Below are 16,610 nucleotides of genomic sequence, written 5' to 3' on the forward strand. Positions count from 1 at the left end.
TAAAAATTGTTTTTTCCTTTATCTCGTTTGTATGAGCATGCAGTTAGTTATACGTGTATCAATGAAGGGGGGGTAAATTTAAGGTAGGTATGCGTACCTTCAAGTCCAGGTCCATTACTAAGTGCCTCCCAAAGGACGTGCCCCCAGTCTTCTGTATATGCAGGAAAACCATGACGTCGTGTGCGTTTAGGTCGAATCTAAAGTCGTCATGCAGGACCTCGTCATATGAGAGGCCGGGTTGCGCCATCACGTCAGGCAGTGGTCTCCCGGGTGCCTCTGCGTATGTCAATGCGAGGGCTTCAGATACCCGGTCTCTTGGAGACAGTGCGCACACCTGCAAAAAAAAAAATCTAAGATAAGTTATTTCCTACCTAAATACTTATAAGGTACTTCTGAATCGTCAAGCATGTCTGTGTTTTTTTAATTCTACAACATAGAAGAATTATTATTTCTCTCACTCAGAAGAATTATTATTTCAACAATACAGCAAAACTTGTTGTTATGGGTATCGCAGTTTAAAGCTATACCCCTAAGCGGTACACAGGATCGTAAGGTCACGCTCAATAGCTTGGCGGCTCGTCTTTGTCGGTAGGGGGGTAACTAGCCCCAGCCTTAGAGCTTCCCACCAGACCAGAGAAAATTCATAAGTTACGAACTCCCAAATTGCCCACAGCCTTTTCAACAATGCTGCAGGAAGTTCTTAAATATTTATTTGGCTAACTAGATTGAGGAAAAAAATAATTAAAAAATATCGTATACTGATCCGAGTAATATATGCCGGTTATATCGTAATAGAGCGCAACGGAGATCAAACATAAATCTAAGGGTAATTCCCTTAGATTATTATTTGTTGGTATTTCATTTTGATAATTTACTATTATTTGATATTTAGTAATTTAATGTAATGTGTTATTTATTTTATTTTAAATTTAATGTAAATAAAACGAAATTAATCATACCACATATCAATAGCCTATAACATTCCACAGCTGGGCTAAAGGCCTCCCCGCAGTAGATGTTAGCCAGGAGGACGCTACTTGTCGTTCTTCGTTAATACCCTAAATCGTCTTTTACGACACCCGCACCCGAAAGAGAGGGGTGGTGACATCGGTATTCTGATTTGAAATAATTCTGATTATCTAACTATTCCAGATAGGATATGTACACTGATTCCAGGTGATTTATTCGCTTTTATCTACAAATTTTCATCAATTAAACTAAGCGAGCATCGAAGGAAAATTAAACGAACAACAAATCCGCAAATCCGCAAATTAATGAATGTTCTTATATCCATCCAGTCTTAAGGGTTTTTCGATAAAGCGGAAGCTTACATCGTAAGCACGAGAAGGAAAACTGACGAAAAGCTGTCATGTATCCAGTTACAGATAAGGGTCAACGTTGTTTAACAAATACAATCTTTTGATAATAAGTTACCGACGCTGTCGCTACCAGACTACACCGTCCCTCAAAGCCATTAGTTACCGCCGACGGTATTTTATGAAGTTAGTGAAGTGTATCTTCGCATAAAACCATAATGTAACTTTTAATGCGTAGAGTCGCGGAGTTAATACAACCTGTTTAATGTTTTGCACCTTTTATTCGGACGCTTTAAGGCGCCATAAAGATTTCCTATCTAAATATACCGTTTTATGTAATTTTGGGAGTGTTGATAGTGGTGGCTTCTTTGCGGGCAGAATGAATTCATTCTCCGGCACGCACGCACCTCTTAGTTTTTCGTGTGTTTTTAGCATTTAAAAATCACCTGCTTTAACTATAAAGAGAAAACATCAAGAGGAAACCTGCATGCCTGAGAATTCTCCATAATGTTTTCAAAGGCATATTAGGTCTACCCATCCTAATTTGGCCAATGTGATGGGCTACCGACACCTGAGCCCTGTAGTAGGCCGGTAATGAGTTCGTAAAGATTTACAAAGTGTGTAGATTTACTACGTAAGTGTATGACACATCACTTCCTATGAATGGGAAATAATGGATGTACTATTCGTTATAGCTTTTGATAAGCCTTTTTGAATGAAGATATTATTGAGTTCACAATGCAATTTTATGTGAATTAAGTACTTGACACTGCAGTGCATTCGTAAATCTTCAATTTAAATAGTACAATATATAGCTACTACTTTAAAGCCAGGTTTACTTTAACAGGTATACATTAGAGGTAAAATAAATAGAGAATGCCTTGATGGTAACAACCCTTTGTAATCCGTTGCTTTGCATACCAACCAAAGAATCATTCATTTTCTGAAGAGTATGTAGGTAGATTTTCTTTCAAATGAATATTGGCTTTGCATTTATAATATTATTAAGAACCAAGCAATATTACCAGGTGAACTGAGTATTTAAAAATAATACAAAACTGTTTACATATATACAAAGCGGATTTCTCGCGAACTTAATTAATTTCAACGGTTTTGCATTCAGCTGCAAAAAGAACTGGTCGCTTTGCTTACTTTTTGCTACCTCTCCTGAAAACAAATTAAACGCTTTCATAAAAGAAGGTAATCCTCCGTAAAAAGTAGATATTACGTAATTGAATTTTCCAAAGCGCAGCATCTACGAGTACATTCCATTTATAAATTCATCTGAAAATATGAAAGAATGATTCCAATTCATATAAAAAGATTTCAAAATCTTTTCAAGCTGTAGCAAGTATGTAGATAATAAATGTTTAACAAAACGTCTATTGTCATCTTCTATTTAAGCTTATAAAAATACTACAAATGTCCTAGAAATTTTTGCCAACTTTTCAACAACTTGTTAAAATATTGCGCCTTGATAATAAGCATGTATGTATTGTTTTTTTTCACTCTCTTGACATTTGGAAGGTGCTGTTAGTTTAAGTATGGCGAAACATTGTATTACTATTCCAACGTTATGTCACGTTTATTAGTTAGACCTAGTAAAAGTTTTAAAATTATTTAAATAAAAAATATTCCGTTCTCAGTTCAAATTCCAAGTTTTGTACATTCCCGTTTCTTGAAAAACTAGATTTATCATCAGTTTGACAGAGCTCGACTTCAGATTGCTTGATCACCAGCATAAATTTTAGATAATTCTAGTATCGTCTTTACATCGAGCTAAAATGTCTGTATGATTATCATTTATAGACCCTGCCTATGATGCTAATTCTGATTAACCCATAACTCTTAACTAAACTAAATTGACAGTTCTGAAAAGTAAGGCTATACTTGTCCACAGGGAGCATTGTGAATAGGAAAGCCAAACTGTCAATGGTGCTGATTCAATTTGACGCAAATCTCTTAACGAAACTAAATTGATAGGTCTGAAAAGTAGCCCTGCTTTTCCTACAGGAAGCATTGAGAAAAGGATACTCCAACTTTTATACCTGCCTTGGTGTAGTTTCGAGATTTATAGACGGCTGAACTGGCTTCAATTCCTGTTCTAATCTATAAAAACACAACCTTCTGAGAGTGTAATAATAATTCCAGATAAGGATTAGGGTCGGAACTCGGTAGGTTAAGAGGGTGCCGAGAGAAAGCCTATCCGCCCCCCCTCTTGTTTGTTCGGCTTAATGAAGTGGGCCGGCCGTTCATCCATTAATACAGTCGCAATCACCACTGTGCGGGCGTTTGGGCGTAGGTTCTCTCACCTTAGATTGGATTTGTTTTTGTTCAGCATTCGATAATTGTGTGTTAAACTTGAGAGACTTGGTCATTACTTTTTTATCATCCGAACCGATATCAGTTGAGATAATTCGGAAAAGATGCTATAATTCAGATGCTCTTCCAACCGACTTCCTTTGGACGAGTATCTTTTAGCAATATGAAACAATTAAAATAGTTTTCTAATAAATTTCAAAGCGTGAGATATTTACAAAAGCTTACAGAATAATTTATTTTTATTCTGAAGTTAGTGTCAGATAAACCTTGACCTCAATCTCATCTCGTGATGATGCAGTCTAAGAAAGTAGCGGACTAACCTGTTAGAGGAATAATTATAACAAACCCATACGTCTAATTGGTTTCTGAATCTGAACGCTAAATCTGTAAGCCCCACCTCTTTGATCACAATAATGATAGTAAGCCTTGGCCGAAGCCTCCGATAGACTACAGCAGAGGAGATTCAAAAATTACTTATTGACGGGATTCCAACCTCTCACTTATAAAACCCCAACGGTCACAACAGATGTCAACAAAACCTTAAAGTAATTACAACTTGTATTGGAGAAAATATCTCTCTAAATTATTATTGTTTAGCTGAAAGCGTATTCTTATCAACACGACATATGAACAGGGCAGAGTATAAGTCACTACGTACAACGAAAGGTTTCGGCAGACCATGAAAGGAGACAAGCCCAGGGAAAGAAGAAGAAGCCACTATTAGAAATACAATGCAAATAAAAGCATCTCTTATTTCCTATCTATTTAATAAGAGAAGCTTGTAATCTAGCTCATTAAAACTAGTCCAAAAGCCAAAAAGTGACGCAGTACTCAAGTTAAAGGTGGTGAGGCGCGGAAGGTTAAGAGGGTGACGAGATAAAGAGCCCATCCGCACCCCCTCTTGTTTGTTCGCTTTAATGAAGTGCCAGGCCCTTCATCCATTAATCTACAGTCGCAATCACAAACTCTTACAAGTATTATTTCGGCCAAGGTTCGCTCGTGCTTCTTGAATTTGTATTCCACTCAGCAGAGGCTAATTGGATGGTTTCCTTAAGACCTTTCAACGTTGAAATCGTCACGTTGTGCTGCCAGATAGGATTAATTTATGTTTTTCCTTCGTTCAATCATATTTTAGTCGTGGTTAAAGACAAGCATTAACACAAAGATCAAGTTGATGTTGCAACTTAATTAAAAATGGGCATACCCGTACTCTCTCATAGGAATAAAGGATATATGACTAAAACTTATATTTCTGTCTGTTTGTGATCTGACAGCATAAACCTGGCAACGATTTTGAGTTTACCAAGATAGTACCAAGCTCGTTCATCAAAATAACTTAGTTACCGACTGCCGTAAAAAGAACTGATATATCTATCTATCTATCAGGTATATATCTATCTATCTATCTATCAGGTAGTCCCTTTATAACTTATGAGAATGTTTCCAAAATATATAATGATACTTTATTCGGTCAAGCCAATTTCGTATAGTTTTTTTTTTAATGTACTGATACTAAATATAGACTCTGAACCACCCTTGAAAAAACTGGATCTGGTTGAAAATAAAACCTTCAAATTCATTTCTCCATTGTGTCATTGTTCTTATCTAATGAAATAAAGGTTCGAATCACGCCACAGCCCACAGGGTGCCATTCCAGCCAAGGTTAGTCGCTCTTCGTGAATTGGATTCGTTTTTGTCCAGCAATTGTTAATTGGAAAATGTCGCCCCTGAGACAACTCTTGCTGAATCACGCTTCTTATATGACTCGGGGGTACGTTAATTTTAGTATTATAGACACTAAAGTTCAATGTTGTTTTTTGGTCTATATTCACGATTTTAAAGTTAGTGAAATTAAGGCTCTCATTCGCCCAGGTTGTAAATCATCGCAAGGGTTTATGAAAATAAATTGATATAGCTTATCTTTGGTGGTAAGGAGTTAGCTAACAAATCTTAAAAGATGGCTATGTGAATTTATTTCTATAGCTTATTTCAGATCTTAAGAATTTTTGGCTTATCTTATCTTAGCCTAAGACATTTCTGCAAAGTCTTCTTCCTACATTTAACTAGCCGATGCCGGCAAATTTGCCTGCGTAGAGTTTTTAATAACCTTACGAAAAATTGTGTTTTGGATTATGATTAAAAAAATTTGTATAAAAATGCGACCCGAAAATTTCATTCTTGTTATGATGTATAATATTAAATCGGGCATTTTTATTTCTATAATCTTAAAGCTCAAATCCGCACTAGGCTAGCGTGGTTTACTACGGCCTAAGCCCTTCTCATTGTGGGAGGAGACCACTACCCTGTAGTGGGCCGGTAAGGGGTTGATATGATGATTATAATGAGGCCTTTAGCTTCGCTGTCCGAAGACAGGCAACGCGGACAATTTCTAAAAATCATATCTAGGGACATCAGAAATTCTACTAAGACGAAGTTGCTGGCATTCATTAGTAATCATGTAAGCTTAATCAGAGACAATTATTTTAAAACCATAGATAGACTTTTATTTCATTTAAGTATAGATAATATGCTCGAAGTGAATAATATTCGATGCAGTCTATATCGGTCCTATCACTATAATAGGCTATTACGGTCCCTACGTTGCATAGACATGGACGTTATCTACGAAATCTATAATTCTGTTCTGGAAATAGAGTCCAACTTCGAAAAGTAGATAATCAATTAGCTCTTTAAACGTAAGTTTTTATTATTACTGTGGCATTTAACAATTCTGGTCGCAATTAATATTTGTCCAATTCTATCTAAAATACGCAATAACCGTTCATCGTCACATATCAGAATTTCAAAACATCAGAATTATCTACGGGATCAAAACTTATTTCCTAGTCATAGCCAAACTTGGAAAAGTACAGAATCAATAGGCTGTTTTAACCTTACAATTTTAGTTAATTATCACCAATTACACTTACATACTCAGATTTTTTAATGCTTAAGAAAATATTATATAGCTTTTACAAGATTGCCACTTTAATTAGCTGGAGTTGTTTGTAGTATTTCAATAATATTGTAAGAACATTTCCTGCAGCATTTAACATAAAGATGTTACTTTTGATACATACCAGAGGCTTACGATCCCTTTACATATGATTACTCGAGAATGCTTAGGATAGCTTTTTTATAGCCTTTATCCTTTGGTAGATTTAACACACATAGCGTTTCATTCATCCTTTCAAATTTTAGTACAAATGTAACCCTTAAAGTTATAAATTATAGTTCCTTTAGCAATGTTTCATTTCTTTAAAAAAGTCTTCTATTTTTGACCCTAACTTCTGCTTTAAATTCCGATTTACTGCACCTAAATGCCCGACATGCGGTGAGAACAATTCTCGACGCCGTTTATTTTGGTCCTATCACGACAATAGCCTATTACTGTCCCATCGTCCGACGGACGCGAGGTTTATCTAAGACATCTGCACCAGAAATAGTAGAATATCTGTGTTTCAATATAGCTGGATAAAAAGACTTTATTTAAAAACGACGGCTGATTGGCGCATTGGGCAGCGAATCTGCTTTCTGAGTCAAAGGCTGTGAGTTCGATTCCCAAACATGTTTGTGTGATGAAGATAAACGTTGTTCAAAATCTGTGAGTATATAATAAGTATTTATGTACATTTTAAGTAAAATATTCATCAGTCATCTTAGTGTCCATAACGCAAGCTAAGCTTACTTTGAGGCCCCAGTATAGTATTAAGTGAAAACATAATAAGAACACATTCAGTTAATCATTGATAATATACCCAGCTTCTCAATAATTAGAAGATTAGGTAAGTAGACCTAATTGCCAATATTTCAAATAAATAATAAAAATAATGATTTTTCAAATATAATAAAACAATATTTAGGTTGTTTCCTAAGTCATTAGGTAATATAATTGTTATTCTCTAAGATATAGATCATTTGGTAAGAAGCAACAGCTGAGATTTTTGCCGGTTCTACTCTGTGGAATCTGTCTTCCGAAGCTTCCGTTGTAGAGTCACTACAAATATACGTATAAAAGTGCTTAAAGAGTAGGTCTATTTGAAGTAAATTAATTTTGAGCTTGAATTTGAAAACTTCTTCAACTAAAGAGCTGTCCATAGCCCAGTCTTCCACTTCATTACAACCTTTTCTTTTGTTTATTTTTTTCGTGGGAGAAATCCTCATGGATACCACCACACCACATGGAGGTGCAGTGGTTATGCTGGACTCTTACCGACTAAAACCCGACGGTGTTCCACCTCGTCACCTCGTGACTGAGTCATGGGAACGCTTTTGCACACCACCGCAACACTTATTCATACCCTACCACAACCTTTCGTTCTGCTGAAAGGATAAAAAATACATTCACATCTGGTTCAATGTAATTGTAAAACCATTAATATGATATACAACGAACAGCTTTTTATGAGTAAGAATAATCCGCGCATCTATCATGCGGGCTTTGGTATCGGATTACCACCATTGATGCATCGACGGCTGCTTCAATGCCAATATTATGTGGAGTAACATGACCCGGCGCCAGTCGTGGCCTGTGACTAACCGTATCAAATGCATTTTGTAAATCCTCAAACATAATAACTATGTAGAGAATAGAATATTTTTTATTTGCACAATACACGTTTACATAGCCATTTAAATATCAATTACGAAGTCACAGTGTATTGCCATTAGCTGGCGTGCAAAGATTACAAACCATTGATTGCAATTAACACATATATAATAAATTAAAAAAACATGCAATTTTATGGCAATCCAATGAAGTGTTAATACTAATAATTAGAGTAAATAATTAACTCAAGAAAAATTACAGAAATAGTAAGTTGAAAATTCATGTTAAATGTCAAAATAAAAAACAAATGTCACAATGATTTTTTGTCATATTGGAAAAAGTCATCTAAGGAGTAGAAATTTTTTCTTTGAAACCATTTCTTTAACTTTTGTGTTTGTTTTCTTAAATGTTTTGATGAAATTGTTTTGAGATGAGATGGAAGTTTCCACCCACCAGTTTTGGTTTCCAAAATAAAAGCGATATACCTAATATGTGCCAAATTTCATCAAGATCAGTACTTCATTCTCATTTATAACGATAGTATAAATGAGAATGAAGATATGTATACGCAAATCGAAGGTGACTGTCTTCCCTTATCTTTTACGCAGAAAATTTAATATTCAACGCATATACCTACACAAAGTAGAACATATTTAGCCAATGCCAACACCAAAATAGTACAAGCAACAGAAACTTCGTTTAGAGCTATTATTTAATGAATTTTGTGAACCATCAAATATAATAGCTATTTAAACGTAAGCTCCCAAACTTCTCCAATTACATTCGTGTGTAATAACCGGCAGCGAGAATATTATGAGATACGTATGTTTAACGAAACCACTGCGCGCCCTAAATGTTCACGTTTGTGGTGACTGCATAAAAGCAAATGTGGCAAAAGTTTCAAACGAACATTATGACAAACTCCTACAGTTGGCAACAAAGCGTCTGAACACATGTAACTGGGTGGCGAAATGGATATCAAAGGAGGTGCGCTGTCAAACGAAACTGTAAAAAAATTAACTACATGTGAACATCACGTTTCAATTCATGACCTAGTAAAGCTGACTAAGAAATTGTAGATTGTCCATTTAAAATAATATCTAGAAGATGCTCGAAGATAGGAAAAAGCATCTTATAAGAAAGCGTGCTCGCCTGAGGTTATTAATCAATTACAGGTGTGATTGCTGCCAAGCGCTAGTCTTCATATAATATTAAACTATAGTTGGGTTGACGAAATCAGGATAGAATAAAATAAATCTAGATAAACAATGTACTTAATCCAATGTAACCTAACGTAACAAGATTAACAACGTCACTGTACAAAACAAATGTAATGGTCGCGTGAGTTGTACCCATTCAGGGGACCTTTATTGAAACACTGGCGTTGGCTAGCACTCGTGTATTACACACGATTAGTTTTAACACCTCATACTAAGGTTCAAAGTTTATTGAATAAAAAAGAAAGACAGCAACAGGAAGATGTTAATCTTATACCTTAATCAATTTACGCAAACGAAAATTTTACAACATAAGTAAACTTTATTGTACTTAATGATAACTATGGAATATACCCTTGGCATGCGATTGACTCAACACTGACCAAGAATCTATGTGTAGGAGTTTTTAATTTGGCATTGTAGAAATATCTCGGAAATAATCCCATTGTTATTAATTATTTAATAAATATTTAATATCATTTAAAGTTAGATATAATTTCAGAGTAATAAATCCGAAAAGATCCAATAAAACAATATCAAGCTACATTTATCACCGAAAGAGATTAAACGAACGACAAAGTTATTCAAGCGAAAGGTCAGCTCCTTACGGAGTTTATTTTTATCTAATCAATGACATTTACTTACCACCCAAGAATAGTGAGCTGATGGACTCTAAATTGTCGAGGTATTAATAATACTGCAGTTTAATCTTTGGCCTTTAAATTAGAGAGGTGTTCTTGTGGAGCAATATTCTGTGGGTGGACTAAGGACCAGGTGTTATCCTGCCAATTATAATGCACTGCGCAATCCGGAATACGAGCTCACGGACGAAGCAAGTACACAAACCATTCGCACCAAAAGAGGATGGGACCTTTAGCTAACACAACGTGCAAAATTGCAATTTAATTCTTTGTCTGAACTGAATATCAAGCATGTGACCAAAACGGGAGCTTGGAAGTGGTAATTCGAGTTGCCAGCCCAGGTCAAGTGACTGGTTTGCAGTTGAGTAGCCAGAGAAACTCGGTGTTCAAATAGATATCGAACTTTTTGATTAATTGCAATAAATATATGTATATATCCGAGGCTAATAAATTAAGTAATTAATAGATAGGGAAGTATGATAAAATACAATTTATGAGTATTTATTTATCTGAGCCACTTTAATTAATAACTACTTATTTGGTGCATATTTGATTTATTAATTTGACATGGGCAAATACGTAAGATTAGTCAATAAGATACAATGTTGAAATCAAATTGGAAACCGTAATTTGTATGCGTAGGCATTTTAGTTATTACGGCAGAACAAATTAGTGGGTAAATTGCGCGACAAATGAAAGTCCTTTAGGACTACTAACTGCTCCGGGACTGTGTCCAATTTCCATATTGCACGGAGTGTGTGAATATATAAGTTTAATTTTAACACTGTAGCGGTACAGAGGCGCGATGGCCGGCACTAATAGGCAGCGCCATGTTCGAAACAATCCAATATGGACCTTGCTAGGCCAGTGTCCATATACGGATGATCCTATTCCCATTCGAAGAGGGGGGGGGGGGGGGGGGGGGGTTGGGGGCAACAAAGCTTTTAAAATGATACCATGATTCTTTTTATTGCTATTGACACGATTGATTTCGCACTTAGACTATTTACTTATTTGGTATTGTAGAATGTACAGTAATCGATTCACAGCCAATGTTCATGACATTGTTCATTTAGCGGTGGATATTTTGATATAAATACAGGTGCATTTTCGATATACTTTTATTCTCGGTTGGACCATCTACATAACATCTGTATGACCATATAGAAATTTAAATGGTCACACAGCATTAGTATGTCTGCCCATCTAAATTGAGAGCTGTGTCGTATTAGCCGCACCATATTTGCCATGCCAATAACCTGCTTACATATTTTTGTATGTTATCTAAAGAGCAAGTATTGATTTTCTTGCCGTTTCTTCTCAGTGCGATTAGCATTCTGAATCTGTGGTACATTCACAGCTTTAGCTTCTCGACAATAAGCCTAAGCAAGTAGATTTGTGGGGTCGCAAACTTTTGTCATGGTCGAATGTTATAGTAATTTCATAATGTGGGTAAATAATTAAACTTTTGATATCTATAACTTGTCCCATATATTTTAGTAAAGAATGATTTAATCGGTGGATATTTTTTCTATATAAATACGGGTGCATTTTAGATACACTCCAGTCTTGTATGAGACTCAAACTATGCAAAAATATTGCAGTGTCTGGGTGTTTATTTGTATATTATAAGTATTTATGTAGATATTATTCATAAAAATAATTATCAGTCATCTTAGTAGCCATAACACAAGCTATGCTTACTTTGGGGCTAGATGTATATGAAAAAAAAAAAAAAAATGACAAACATTGTTTCGTATTGCGGTTCTTCTTAGAAAGTAGGATGCAAAATGCTCGTACGATTCCATAGAACATCAACTGGACATAATTTAGAAGAAAGGACAAAGATTATTTTGAGTTATCGGTATTAGGGTCATTTTATCTAATTAAAAATAAAAAACTTGCCTAACATGCGGTTCGGTTACCAGTCTTAAACAGAGATGTCTTGTAAGAATGTGCTGAAATATTCTTTGCTAAATACCCTTATTATTTCGTACCAATAAATTACGCCCGTTTTCACAAAAGACGGACAAGGCGATTCCTAAGTAAGTCACGCCTAATCGAAGAAGATTAATAGGCATAAATTTACCTTTCACCAATAGATTATCACTAGGCAACACATATAACCTAACTTGTCTATGATTCTTGCCACAAGGTGTTGTATTTTTTGTTTGTATTATAATATTTTAAATTTTTCGTATGGATTTAAGATTAATGAAAAAACCATTTTTTCCATCTGTCAAGTGTCAGTTTCGCAGTTCCTTAAACACACTAACGTCTATTCTTATCAATTGTATGAGTAGTCCTTTCTGCTAATCTACGTCCAACTATAAAATATAACATTACAGAGCCTTGTGATCCGTGCGGTTCGATAGCAGAGACGTGAGGGCGAGTGATGCATCTACCTCGAATAGTTCCCGAGCACACTGCGTAATATGTCTTGTAGTAGAACGATCGAAAACTTTGCGACGATGTTCCAAACTTTTGAGCCAAGCGTCTACTTTTGTTCGTATATGAACATTCTTATCCAGTTTTAAGAGCGTTTAAACTGTAAGAGTTAATTCAGGATAACATTGGAATAGAAAAACTAGACAAACACCCCTAAAACCTCTTCGGCGCACCGGTGAGCTCTATAAGTGCCGGCTTAGATTTGAGGAATTAACCTACCTATTATATATACCTACTAATATTGTCAATGCGAAAGTATCTGATTGTTTGTTTGTATGATCAGCTCGATCACTGCACCGATTTTAAAGGAATCTGGCTCGTATTTTGGGATGGATCATAATAGCACCCGGCTTCACAGCTACGCCGATTATGATTAAATTTTGGATAGATAACTTGCATCCTGAACAAGGAAGGTTAATTTCTTTCCCAACTAAATTCATCTGATCAAATGGGAAGTAGTCTCGGTTCAAACTTATTTAAAACTAACTACCTATTAACTATCTTCTACAAAAATCAACTGTCTAAAGTCTATCTGGGTAACAGTCCATACAACGATTCCTAACCTAAAAAAAATATTATTCCAACTAATACTAGTGAATCCATCAAAGTTACAACAAAATCCCCCTTTGAGAATTTAATATTATTGCAGCGTAAACGGTCGCATTCATATGTGAATTTTAAAATCGTCTCGTTGAGATGCACTCGCGATACATATTGAATTCGCATTCACTTTGAGAATGTTTTCAAAGTATTTACACACTCAGTTACTGTATTTCTGTCGCTTACAAGTTCTTTCTGCTCTGCAAGCAACTGAGCAGATTAAATCTTCATGCGCCTTTTCATAATAAAAGTAAGTTATACGTTGAATGTATATACATGACATAATTTTCTGCTCTTCTACAAATAACTATAGAATTAACAAGTATGTAGGGTATGTATACGTTATAATTGAAATAGGCGCCTAGGCGACAGTACGTACGACTTACACAAACTCAGACGTATTTAAAATATGAGAAGGTATTAAATGAAATCCAACGCGTGTATTATGGAATCTCATTAAAAAATTACCGGTCAAAGCCTGCGACCGCAAATGTACACGCGTCTTTCTTTAAAGCCAAGCCTAAAGGTGCATTTTCACTGAAGCGGAGACGCACGGAGGGTGCTGAGAAAAGACGTGCAGGAATAGACCAATCAGATCTTGGAAAGGTCTTGGCAAAGGACAAGTGCGAACCCAGAAATCTGCGAAAACTGTTTTAATTCAAATAAATAAGCTGAAATTGTAAAAATATAGATAATGATAGTTAAAATAGTATGTAAATATTTCTAACAAACTCATTTCCTTATTTCAAGTTTGTACCTTCAGTATTTACCTATAGCATTTTCTCGTCATGCCTTTGGTTGCCTGGAAGAGATCGCTATATAGCTTATCGCCGTCAAGTTATACCTTCTACCTTATTGTACTATTGTATCTGTATCTCTGTGAATTTTCTCTGTTGTCTACAATAAAAGTGGTTTCATTCATTCATTCAAATATTCTTAAAAATAATGTCAACATTTTTCAATAGGTTCATAACACCCGCATCACTACGAAAAGCCATAAATCAAAAGAAGAAGAAGAAGAACACCCGCATGTCATTGGTTGCGAAGTAACGCTTTGTTGTAACATTCCATCTCAAAATTGGCTTTTATTTAATAAGTTTTAGTTAATAAGTCTAAGGTGGCGATTTCATCCTGCGTACGACAAATCATAAGAAGCGTCTATTTGAGCAAAAGGACGCAGGACGCAACCCAGGACGAAAATCTTAACGTCATCAACCATGTGAATCGGTTTACCGACATGGTGATCTTTCTTTTAAGCTGTGTATTTCTTACATCGGAGAGGCCATTTTTCCCAGCAATGTGACATTAATATGCTCAGGATGGAGGTGATGGTTGGAGATGGAGGTGACACCTCCATCTACATACTTTACATAGCTACATTGGGTTGTCAGTTTTTTTCTTATCGTGAAAAGAATAGTTTCCCTTCCTACTCTTTTCTCAATCAAGAGGTATTTACTAGCATCAAGAACCATCCGCTTATGATGATATAATATAAAAAGGGTATGGTTTAAAGTGCAAGTGGGGAGAGCGAAAATTTCCACTACTGGCTTTTGAAAAAATCGAATTCCAAACAATTCTTGATTAGTCAAACAAGCTTACTTATAAACCAACGAACAGTTATAACTTCATCATCTTTAAGATATTAATGGAGAAGGTTATGGCGAATTTCCACAAGGACACGCCTATATAAAGGAAATACGCTTCCGCTTCAGTGGAAACTCACCCTAAACAGCTTAAAAGGGACGTAAGCGTATTTTTTTGCAGTTCGCTGGCTGGCGTGTACGCAAAAACAAATGAAAGAGACTTGCATGGCTGCCACCCTGTTTAATTAGTGGAGTCAACGCTACAACGGAGTTGCAATGTTAAATAAGCCCGCCCGTTTAGGCTAGTGCTATGTAAAATCGTATTTAAAAACTCATTTGATCCATAATGTTAAATCTAGTGTACGGGTTGTAATATAATTTCTCTTCTAAGTTTACTTTTTATAAAATTTTGCTTGCCAATTTAACTTTACTATTTTAACTTCCAGTTAGTTAAAAATTATGTGTATATTTATTAACATTAATAACGTTTTTAAGTTATAACGCCGTAGATTACGGATATTAAATCTGCTGATTAGTTGCTGCGTTAAAAAGATACATATTAACGAACTGCTTATTGTATTCATAATATTATTTAGTAGGTATATATTTAAAAAAAGAGTTCTGTTTGCTGAGTTTTGTCGGGTGCAGTTTCTAATAAGAAAATAGTAAAAATGACCCCATCAGGTGTTTCGTTTGAGTTGAATACTACAATATCATAAAAATAAAACAACACTTTATATCTGTTTTTTGTCCATCTCCCTGGTGCAGTGGTGAGCGATGTGGACTTGAAAGTGGGAGGCCCTGGGTTTGATCTCGAGGAGGGGCAATTTGGGAATAGTCTCTGGTCTAAGCGAATTAAGCGTTCAGGTACGTTATAATACGTCGTTATAGAAACTTCTTACTTCTTAGTAGACGAAAAGTTATTACTATTATTTATGGCTATTCAAAACAATCAGTGTTAAGTTTTATTTTTGTTCCAGCGGTCCTGCTATCTGTGCAGCTATTATTTAAAGAGCAGAATGTAAATGTGTGTAAATGATTTAAAAAATAAAAATTCCATTTAATAAAATTGGTGCTTAAGATCTGCTAATCCTGTATTAGCTATGCCAGTAATGTTTTAGTACCTACAATACAATTTTTTTAATATGACCTCCTCAGAAATGACAAGTTTTTTTTTAATACATTAGGGTACATAATAATACTTACTATGCTGATGGTTTAATACTTATAACAGCATCAATGATAATGGATAAAAATTATTCCATACATCATGGAATCAATACTTTTAAGCCCTGTATGACATTGATATAGTTTATTCACAAATTTTATTTTTTGGCATAAAATAATAAGTTAAGGCTATCCAACACCTGTCGAGCACAAAAGATCCTGGAGGGTCAAAGTGCATCCGCTGAAGCGGGCGTCACTACAAGATAGATAGATCCAACACCTGTCAGAAGGTTGTGAAACAGGCCCTTAGGGCAATTATTGTTCAAAGTTTTCATCAAAATAATTACTCAGCTATGTTTTTATTAAGGTGAAATGGGCTCATGGAATAATATGGCACGAAAAAACAGAATAAGGTCTTAGTTTATATTAAAAAAGACAATTGTAAGCAAATACACATTTATAAAATTATTTGTCAAATTTTTAACATTAGTTAGGGTTTCTTTTTACATGAAAACCAAATTTAAAAATAACTTATAATTTTTCTATTAATCAGGAACTTATACTTCTGATCTTTATCATTGGTGAAACCTGATTATTTCAAAATTACCTTGTACAAACATAGATTGATAGACTAACGGCCAAGTTAGTTTAGTTTTATTTGATGTATCCTTTCCTCTACACTGGTATTCTCTATACATATAACATACCAGCCACTTATGACACTGAACAAAAAGTATTATAAAAATTTGTCTGGAAAAGATAAGGGC

At 35.1% G+C, this 16,610-nt stretch overlaps 1 protein-coding gene across 2 annotated transcripts in view; it reads right to left on the reverse strand.

Annotated features, from left to right (window-relative positions):
• LOC120623418 (heparan-sulfate 6-O-sulfotransferase 1) overlaps nucleotides 1-16,610 on the reverse strand; it is a 169,879-nt gene that overhangs the window by 151,710 nt on the left and 1,559 nt on the right. For both annotated transcript variants that reach the window (XM_039889442.1, XM_039889443.1), the window contains exon 2: nucleotides 98-334. In XM_039889442.1, coding sequence (XP_039745376.1) covers nucleotides 98-334 — 237 coding nt within the window. The remainder of the gene's footprint in view (nucleotides 1-97; nucleotides 335-16,610) is intronic.

The sequence above is a fragment of the Pararge aegeria genome, chromosome 4, assembly GCF_905163445.1.
Source record: "Pararge aegeria chromosome 4, ilParAegt1.1, whole genome shotgun sequence".
NCBI lineage: Eukaryota > Metazoa > Arthropoda > Insecta > Lepidoptera > Nymphalidae > Pararge > Pararge aegeria.